The 11,351-nt window shown below is 35.0% G+C and overlaps 1 protein-coding gene across 1 annotated transcript; it reads right to left on the bottom strand.

The window, feature by feature from the left end:
• Positions 1-830: 830 nt before the first annotated feature.
• Positions 831-11,340, bottom strand: LOC310824622 (hexokinase-1-like; the record flags this gene model as incomplete). Its single annotated transcript, XM_083697883.1, has 7 exons — positions 831-3,391; positions 7,318-7,551; positions 8,016-8,171; positions 8,401-8,584; positions 8,818-8,917; positions 10,760-10,855; positions 11,065-11,340. Coding segments are annotated over 7 exons (1,194 nt in total), but the record flags the coding sequence as incomplete, so codon positions are not given.
• Between the last annotated feature and the right edge of the window lie 11 nt (positions 11,341-11,351).

Here is an 11,351-nt window from a genome sequence, read left to right as displayed (position 1 = left end):
ATGTCATCATGGACCAGAATCTCAAAGGAATGTTTCCAACATCTTATGGAATCAATATCACGAAGAATTAAGGCTGTTTTGAGAGCAAAGGGAGGCCCTACCCAGTATTAGTATAGTGTTGTAATAAAGGGAGTATTACCCAGTATTAGTATAGTGTTGTAATAAAGGGAGTATTAGTATAGTGTTGTAATAAAGGGAGTATTACCCAGTATTAGTATAGTGTTGTAATAAAGGGAGTATTACCCAGTATTAGTATAGTGTTGTAATAAAGGGAGTATTACCCAGTATTAGTAGTGTTGTAATAAAGTGCTTGGTGAGTGTACACTTCAATTTTCAGGTATTTTCAGGTGCACCATTCCACCGCCTCCACCATGAGAAGGTGTCCAGGTGTTCCTCCACTATGAGAAGGTGTCCAGGTGTTCCTCCACCTCCACCATGAGAAGGTGTACAGGTGTTCCTCCACTATGAGAAGGTGTCCAGGTGTTCCTCCACCTCCACCATGAGAAGGTGTCCAGGTGTTCCTCCACCATGAGAAGGTGTCCAGGTGTTCCTCCACCATGAGAAGGTGTCCAGGTGTTCCTCCACCATGAGAAGGTGTACAGGTGTTCCTCCACCATGAGAAGGTGTACAGGTGTTCCTAATAAAGTGTTCAGTGAGTGTATACAGAAACAGTCTCTTCTGAAGACAAGTGGCAGACAGACAGACAGACAGACAGACAGACAGACAATCAGACAGACAGACAGACAGACAAGCAGGCAGGCAGGCAGACAGACAGACAGACAGACAGACAGAGACTGTTCTAGGAGGAGTGGTCAGGCAGACAGACAGGAGACAGACACACTTGTTGAACTTTATTCTGTGAAGTACAGTACAGTGTTGTCATGGAGATCAATGAAAGCCATGCGTTTAAAGCAGCGTGATCTGCAGCGTGGAGGCGGGGCTCACTGTGATTGGACCGTACCAGGGTGCACAGGTGAACAGTCTGCCCTGGACCAATCAAAGGTGCTTTCATAACTATCAAGCAAACACAAGTCAACATCTGACAGACAGTAAAGAGTGAAAGTCTGCCACACCAGACGTGATATCCAACTGATTTAGAACCTCCACCACCCTCATTAGCATAAAACATCCGTCCCGTACAAACATAAATAAATAACATACATATAACATACCTGGGCGAGGAATTAGAAAATAAGAAAGGAAATATTTCCCTTTCTTCTCTGACATACATGTGCATTGGTTTGGCCTGCAGCTGAAGGCTGTCACTAGGGGGTCCCGCCCTGCCTGTGGTAGGATGTGGAAAGCCCATTTATGTCTGGTCCGGCGGTGTGGGGCCGAGGGTCCGCTCGGAGGGGATAATGCAGGGGGCGTGCGGAGGCTAACCCTAACCTTGTCGTAACAACGCAGAGGGCTCTGTATGGCTATGTAGGGTTATGTAGGGCTCCATAAGGCTATGTAGGGTTATGTAGGGCTCCACAAGGCTATGTAGGGCTATGTAGGGCTCCATAGGGCTATGTAGGGCTCTGTGGGGCTATGTAGGGTTATGTAGGGCTCCATAAGGCTATGTAGGGCTCTGTGGGGCTATGTAGGGCTCCATAAGGCTATGTAGGGCTCCATAAGGCTATGTAGGGTTATGTAGGGCTCCATAAGGCTCTGTAGGACTCTGTGGGGCTATGTAGGACTCTGTGGGGCTATGTAGGACTCTGTGGGGCTATGTAGGACTCTGTAGGGCTATATAGGGCTCTGTAGGGCTCTGTAGGGCTATATAGGGCTCTGTAGGGCTCCGTAGGGCTTTGTACGGCTTTGTAGGGCTATGTAGGGCTTCATAGGGCTATGTAGGGCTTCGTAGGGCTATGTAGAGCATCTACGCTATTTCTTGATGGTAGGTTGCAGAGGTACATTCTCACAGCCCATTGGACGCATAGACACACACACACACACACACACACACACACACACACTCACACACACACACACACACACACCGCCTGCAGAGGACACGACGGACGGCCACCACAGACGCAGGATTGACCATAAATGGGCTTTTATAGTCGTTGAACTAGACCTAGGACACTGGGCTAGGACTAGACCTAGGACACTGGGCTAAGACTAGACCTAGGACACTGGGCTAGGACTAGACCTAGGACACTGGGCTAGGACTAGACATAGGACACTGGGCTAGGACTAGACCTAGGACACTGGGCTAGGACTAGACATAGGACACTGGGCTAGGACTAGACCTAGGACACTGGGCTAGGACTAGACCTAGGACACCAGGCCAGATATGCTATGTCTTCATGTATACTTTATATACAAGTCTACTTCCTTCTATGGACCTTTATTTCAGCATGTTGCTGCTGTATGTCTGTTGTGTGTGTGTGTGTGTGTGTGTGTGTGTGTGTGTGTGTGTGTGTGTGTGTGTGTGTGTGTGTGTGTGTCTTTACCTAGGTCCCTGCAGTTAAACAGGAGTGGGTGTGTGGTTCAGTAGATCTGGCCCATAGAGAGCAGAAGGCTTGTTACAACAGGACTGACAGAGTTTAATAAAACTTTGACATGTTTGATCACCACGCACACACGCACGCACGCACGCACGCACGCACGCACGCACGCACGCACGCACGCACGCACGCACGCAGTAAGAACAGAGCTGTAGATAGACTTGGTGGACTACCTGACCTCCATCTTCACAAGTTGCATTCTACACACAAGTGAACATCAGGTGGCAACATGGCCACCATGGAAATGTCCAGACCTCAACCAGAGATAGTCAGACTGTCTGTCTGTCTGTCTGTCTGTCTGGAGCAGATGGGAGGAGAGGAGGAGGGGAGGAGGAGAGGTGAGGAGAGGAGAGGAGAGGAGGAGGAGAGGAGGAGGGGAGGAGGAGGGGAGGAGGAAAGGAGGAGAGGAGAGGAGAGGAGAGGAGAGGAGGAGTGCACAGTCTTGGTCTTGGATGGAGAGAGTGGTGAGCCAGGGTGGAGAGATAGATAGAGAGAGAGAGAAAGTGGCAGGTGAACATGTTACAAAAAGAGCGGCATATTGAGGGTGAGGGACGGAGGAGAGGAGGAGAAGGAGAGGAGGATGGATGAGAGAGGGATGGAGGGAGGGAGAGAGGGATGGAGGGATGGAGGGATGGAGAGAGGGATGGAGGGAGGGAGAGAGGGATGGAGGGATGGAGGGATGGAGAGAGGGATGGAGGGATGGAGGGATGGAGGGATGGAGAGAGGGATGGAGGGATGCAGGTCCTCAGCTGGGCTGCTCCAGCTCTCTCATGCGACAGCCCACAGCCGTGATGAGAGCCGCCCCCTTCCCACTGCCGTCCTCCGAGAGCAGGAAGGTCACCCTGCACTGGGGCGCCAGCTCCTTCACCGTCTGGGTCATGATCCTGGAGAAGCTGGAATAACACAGGAGGAGACATATAGACATGCTGTTATTACATAGTAATAGTACAGTAATAACTCTAGAACTATATAAGTAATTCTCTAAAAGCACAGTGATGTGGACATTCTGTTAGAAAAGGCGACTTGCACAAAGAAAAATCTGACAGAGTTTTAGATTTCTAAAAACATAGAGTGTTACTGCCCTTCCCCTATATTCAATGTTTCCCGCTGAATACATGAATTACACATTTTATTTGACATATTTAAAATACATATAGAGAAGACTTGCCTCAGCCATTAGAATACTACATTAAACCATTAAACCATTAAACCATTAAACCACCAACTATTACACTATTATACTATTATACTATTACTATTATACTATTACACTATTACTATTATACTATTATACTATTACACTATTACTATTATACTATTACACTATTACTATTATACTATTACACTATTACTATTATACTATTACTATTATACTATTACACTATTATACTATTACTATTATACTATTACTATTACACTATTATACTATTACTATTATACTATTACTATTATACTATTATACTATTACTATTATACTATTACACTATTACTATTATACTATTACTATTATACTATTACTATTATACTATTACTATTATACTATTACACTATTACTATTACACTATTACTATTATACTATTACACTATTACTATTATACTATTACACTATTACTATTATACTATTACTATTATACTATTACTATTATACTATTACTATTATACTATTACTATTATACTATTACACTATTACTATTACTATTATACTATTACACTATTACTATTATACTATTACTATTATACTATTATACTATTACTATTATACTATTACTATTATACTATTACTATTATACTATTACTATTATACTATTATACTATTACTATTATACTATTACACTATTACTATTATACTATTACTATTATACTATTACTATTATACTATTACTATTATACTATTACACTATTACTATTATACTATAACTATTATACTATTACTATTATACTATTACTATTATACTATAACTATTATACTATTACTATTACACTATTACTATTATACTATTATACTATTACTATTATACTATTACTATTACACTATTACTATTATACTATTATACTATTACTATTATACTATTACACTATTACTATTATACTATTACACTATTACTATTATACTATTACACTATTACTATTATACTATTATACTATTATACTATTACTATTATACTATTATACTATTATACTATTACTATTATACTATTACTATTACTATTATACTATTACACTATTACTATTACTATTATACTATTACTATTATACTATTACTATTATACTATTACACTATTACTATTACACTATTACTATTACACTATTACTATTATACTATTACACTATTACTATTATACTATTATACTATTACTATTATACTATTACTATTACTATTACACTATTACTATTATACTATTATACTATTACTATTATACTATTACACTATTATACTATTACTATTATACTATTATACTATTATACTATTACTATTATACTATTATACTATTACACTATTACTATTATACTATTATTATTATACTATTATACTATTACTATTATACTATTACACTATTACTATTATACTATTACACTATTACTATTATACTATTACTATTATACTATTATACTATTACTATTATACTATTACACTATTACTATTATACTATTATACTATTACTATTATACTATTATACTATTATACTATTACTATTATACTATTATACTATTATACTATTACTATTATACTATTACTATTATACTATTATACTATTATACTATTACTATTATACTATTATACTATTATACTATTACTATTATACTATTATACTATTATACTATTACTATTATACTATTACTATTATACTATTACTATTATACTATTACTATTATACTATTACTATTATACTATTATACTATTACTATTATACTATTATACTATTATACTATTACTATTATACTATTACTATTATACTATTATACTATTACACTATTACTATTATACTATTACTATTACTATTACACTATTACTATTATACTATTACTATTATACTATTATACTATTACTATTATACTATTACACTATTACTATTACACTATTACTATTATACTATTATACTATTACTATTATACTATTATACTATTACACTATTACTATTATACTATTATACTATTATACTATTACTATTACACTATTACTATTATACTATTATACTATTACTATTATACTATTATACTATTATACTATTACACTATTACTATTATACTATTATACTATTACTATTATACTATTACACTATTACTATTATACTATTATACTATTATACTATTACTATTATACTATTACACTATTACTATTATACTATTATACTATTACTATTATACTATTATACTATTATACTATTACACTATTACTATTATACTATTATACTATTACTATTATACTATTACACTATTACTATTATACTATTATACTATTACTATTATACTATTACACTATTACTATTACACTATTATACTATTACTATTATACTATTATACTATTACTATTATACTATTACACTATTACTATTACACTATTACTATTATACTATTATACTATTACTATTATACTATTATACTATTACTATTATACTATTATACTATTACACTATTACTATTATACTATTATTATATAGTAATTACTATTATACTATTACACTATTACTATTATACTATTACACTATTACTATTATACTATTACACTATTACTATTATACTATTATACTATTATACTATTACTATTATACTATTACACTATTACTATTATACTATTATACTATTACTATTATACTATTATACTATTACACTATTACTATTATACTATTATTATATAGTAATTACTATTATACTATTACACTATTACTATTATACTATTACACTATTACTATTATACTATTACTATTATACTATTATACTATTACTATTATACTATTACACTATTACTATTATACTATTACACTATTACTATTATACTATTACTATTATACTATTATACTATTACTATTATACTATTATACTATTATACTATTATACTATTACTATTATACTATTATACTATTATACTATTATACTATTACTATTATACTATTATACTATTACTATTATACTATTATACTATTACTATTATACTATTATACTATTATACTATTACACTATTACTATTATACTATTATACTATTACTATTATACTATTATACTATTACTATTATACTATTATACTATTACACTATTACTATTATACTATTATACTATTATACTATTACACTATTACTATTATACTATTATACTATTACTATTATACTATTATACTATTATACTATTATACTATTACTATTATACTATTATACTATTATACTATTATACTATTACTATTATACTATTATACTATTACTATTATACTATTATACTATTATACTATTACTATTATACTATTATACTATTACACTATTACTATTATACTATTATACTATTACTATTATACTATTATACTATTACTATTATACTATTATACTATTACACTATTACTATTATACTATTATACTATTACTATTATACTATTATACTATTATACTATTACTATTATACTATTATACTATTACTATTATACTATTATACTATTACACTATAACTATTATACTATTACTATTATACTATTACACCATAATGCTAACCCCCGGTTCCTACTCACTGAGGATGCTAATGCTAACCCCCAGTTCCTACTCACTGAGGATGCTAATGCTAACCCCCGGTTCCTACTCACTGAGGATGCTAATGCTAACCCCCGGTTCCTACTCACTGAGGATGCAGCTTGTAGAGAGTCCCGTCCACCCCCACGGTGATGTCCAGATGGTCCAGTCCGCGGTTCTCTCTGATCTTGTCGACGACGGCGGCCATTCCGGCTCCGCAGAGCTGAGCAGCACGGCGGGACACAGTCCCACACACCTCCTTCACTATGATGCTGTCATCACACGTGCTGTCCAGACCCAGGTGCTGCAGGATGGCCCTCACCTGCAGGAGCGCCAGACGGTCACTAGGGGGAGACACAGAGACACTAGGTGATCAGATCAGCACTATGAATACATTAATGAATTAGTTAAGACAGGCAGGCAGACAGACAGCACCTTTCAGACACAGAGAGAAAGAGAGAGAGAGAGAGACAGAGAGAGAGACAGAGAGAGAGAGAGAGAGACAGAGAGACAGAGAGAGAGAGAGAGAGAGAGAGTATTTCTATGTGTCAGTCTGTGTCTGTACTGGCTGTGTGTGTGTCTGTACTGGCTGTGTGTGTGTCTGTACTGGCTGACTCTGTGTCTGTACTGGCTGACTCTGTGTCTGTACTGGCTGTGTCTGTACTGGCTGACTCTGTGTCTGTACTGGCTGACTGTGTCTGTACTGGCTGTGTCTGTGTCTGTACTGGCTGACTCTGTGTCTGTACTGGCTGACTCTGTGTCTGTACTGGCTGAGTCTGTGTCTGGTGTGGTATCTATGTTACTGTACCTCTCTATCTGGGACAGGAACTTGGTCTCGAAGATTCCTCTGGTCTTCAGAGTCTCAGAGATCTGACCTCGGAACAGGAACCCTCTCCTGGTCAGGTCGATCAGGATCTGTCTGACGATCTCCCCCAGGTACATACCACTGCACATCTTCTCAAAACTGCACACACACACACACACACACACACACACACACACACACACACAGAAGATGTCTGGGTGAGTTGATCTAATTGATGTATCAGTATCAATGTCAACAGGTTGCTGATCATTTATCTATCTATCTATCTATCTATCTATCTATCTATCTATCTATCTGTCTGTCTGTCTGTCTGTCTATCCCTCCCTCCCTCCCTCCCTCCCTCCCTCCCTCCATCGTCCTGTCCTACCTCTGTTTCCCGGGGTTGAGGGAGAAGTGGTCCACAGCCCTGTCGTACTCCGTCCTCATGTCGTCTAGGCAACCGTTGTCACCGAAGGCGCCCCACTCCATGTTCACACACATCCTGCCCTGCTGCCCCTCCACCATCTCAACGTTCCTCAACTCCTCCATGTAGCACGCGTTACTGCCCGTCCCTGCACACACACACACACACGCACACGCACACGCACACGCACACGCACACACACACACACACACACACGCACACGCACACGCACACGCACACGCACACACACACACACACACGGTTAGCAATCATTAGACACCAAAACAAACATTCAGCGCTGTCAAACAGACATGATAATGCAGATATGTTGTCATAGTGGTGGAGGTGACATCATCAGGTGACATCATCAGGTGACCTCACCTGCGATCAGGCCGACCTCACAGGAAGGCTCCTCATACGCACAGGTCATCATGGTTCCCACGGTGTCATTAACCACCGCCACCACGTCCAGGTCAAACTCCTGGACACACACACACACGCACACACACACACGCACGCGCGCACACACACACCCACGCAAGCACGCACGCACACACAAACAGGATGACAGTCAGATGCAATGAGACAACTACTGAACACTTCTACGACAACCTGAATCTGTCAACAAGTCAGAGAGCTGTGCAGTGTATGTGTATATATGTATCTATGTTTATGTATATATGTTTATGTATCTATGTTTATGTATATATGTATATATGTTTATGTATATATGTATATATGTTTATGTATATATGTTTATGTATATATGTATATATGTATCTATGTTTATGTATATATGTATATATGTTTATGTATATATGTTTATGTATATATGTATATATGTATCTATGTTTATGTATATATGTATATATGTTTATGTATATATGTTTATGTATATATGTATATATGTATATATGTTTATGTATATATGTATATATGTATCTATGTTTATGTATATATGTATCTATGTTTATGTATATATGTATATATGTTTATGTATATATGTATATATGTTTATGTATATATGTTTATGTATATATGTATATATGTATCTATGTTTATGTATATATGTTTATGTATATATGTTTATGTATATATGTATCTATGTTTATGTATATATGTATCTATGTTTATGTATATATGTCTATGTATATATGTTTATGTATATATGTATCTATGTTTATGTATATATGTTTATGTATATATGTTTATGTATCTATGTTTATGTATATATGTATATATGTATCTATGTTTATGTATATATGTTTATGTATATATGTTTATGTATATATGTATCTATGTTTATGTATCTATGTATCTATGTTTATGTATATATGTTTATGTATATATGTTTATGTATATATGTATCTATGTTTATGTATATATGTTTATGTATATATGTTTATGTATCTATGTTTATGTATATATGTATATATGTTTATGTATATATGTTTATGTATATATGTATCTATGTTTATGTATATATGTATCTATGTTTATGTATCTATGTATCTATGTTTATGTATCTATGTTTATGTATATATGTATCTATGTTTATGTATATATGTATCTATGTTTATGTATATATGTTTATGTATATATGTTTATGTATCTATGTTTATGTATATATGTTTATGTATATATGTATCTATGTTTATGTATATATGTATATATGTTTATGTATATATGTATCTATGTTTATGTATATATGTATATATGTTTATGTATATATGTTTATGTATCTATGTTTATTTATCTATGTTTATGTATATATGTATATATGTATCTATGTTTATGTATATATGTATATATGTATATATGTATATATGTATCTATGTATCTATGTATATATGTATCTATGTTTATGTATATATGTTTATGTATATATGTATCTATGTTTATGTATATATGTTTATGTATATATGTATCTATGTATATATGTATCTATGTTTATGTATATATGTTTATGTATATATGTATCTATGTTTATGTATATATGTATCTATGTTTATGTATATATGTATATATGTTTATGTATATATGTATCTATGTTTATGTATCTATGTTTATGTATCTATGTATCTATGTTTATGTATATATGTTTATGTATATATGTTTATGTATATATGTATCTATGTTTATGTATATATGTATCTATGTTTATGTATCTATGTTTATGTATCTATGTATCTATGTTTATGTATATATGTATATAAGACTATATCATCGTAGGAAGCAGTTTGTAAACATGTTCAGTCTAGACAGGTGGAGCCTCAGATGACCCCTGACCTCAGACGACCCCTGACCTCAGACGACCCCTCACCTCTCTGCGTTTGATGGCCTCCCTCAACAGGCCCACCACGTCTTCTCCCTCACAGTCTGTGGCCTTGAAGCCCTTCGTCCACGTCAGCAGGATGCCCTGAACACACACAGTATCTGTCACACACTCACACACACACACACACACACACACACACACACACACACACACACACACACACACACACACACACACACACACACACACAGACACACACAGATACACACACACAGACACACACACACAGACACACACACACACACACACACACGCACACACACACAGACAGAGAGGATGTAGAGGCTCACGGCGTCCAGGCTGGTCTGTCTGCAGGGGAAGGAGAAGGTGAAACCCAGAGGAAGACGAGTGTTCTTCATCCCCATGTAGTCCAGGAAGTCTGAGATACACTGAACGATGTGGTCAAACAGCTGGACCACAACACAGGAAGACCATGTTACATAAACAACAACAACAACATCAACATCAACAACAACAACATCAACAACAACATCAACATCAACAACATCAACAACAACAACATCAACAACATCAACATCAACAACATCAACAACATCAACATCAACAACAACAACAT

Source organism: Argentina silus, assembly GCF_951799395.1.
Source record: "Argentina silus genome assembly, contig: scaffold_634, whole genome shotgun sequence".
Taxonomy (NCBI): Eukaryota; Metazoa; Chordata; class Actinopteri; order Argentiniformes; family Argentinidae; genus Argentina; species Argentina silus.
The sequence above is the reverse complement of the archived record's forward strand: the minus strand, read 5'-3'. Positions and strand labels throughout refer to the sequence as shown.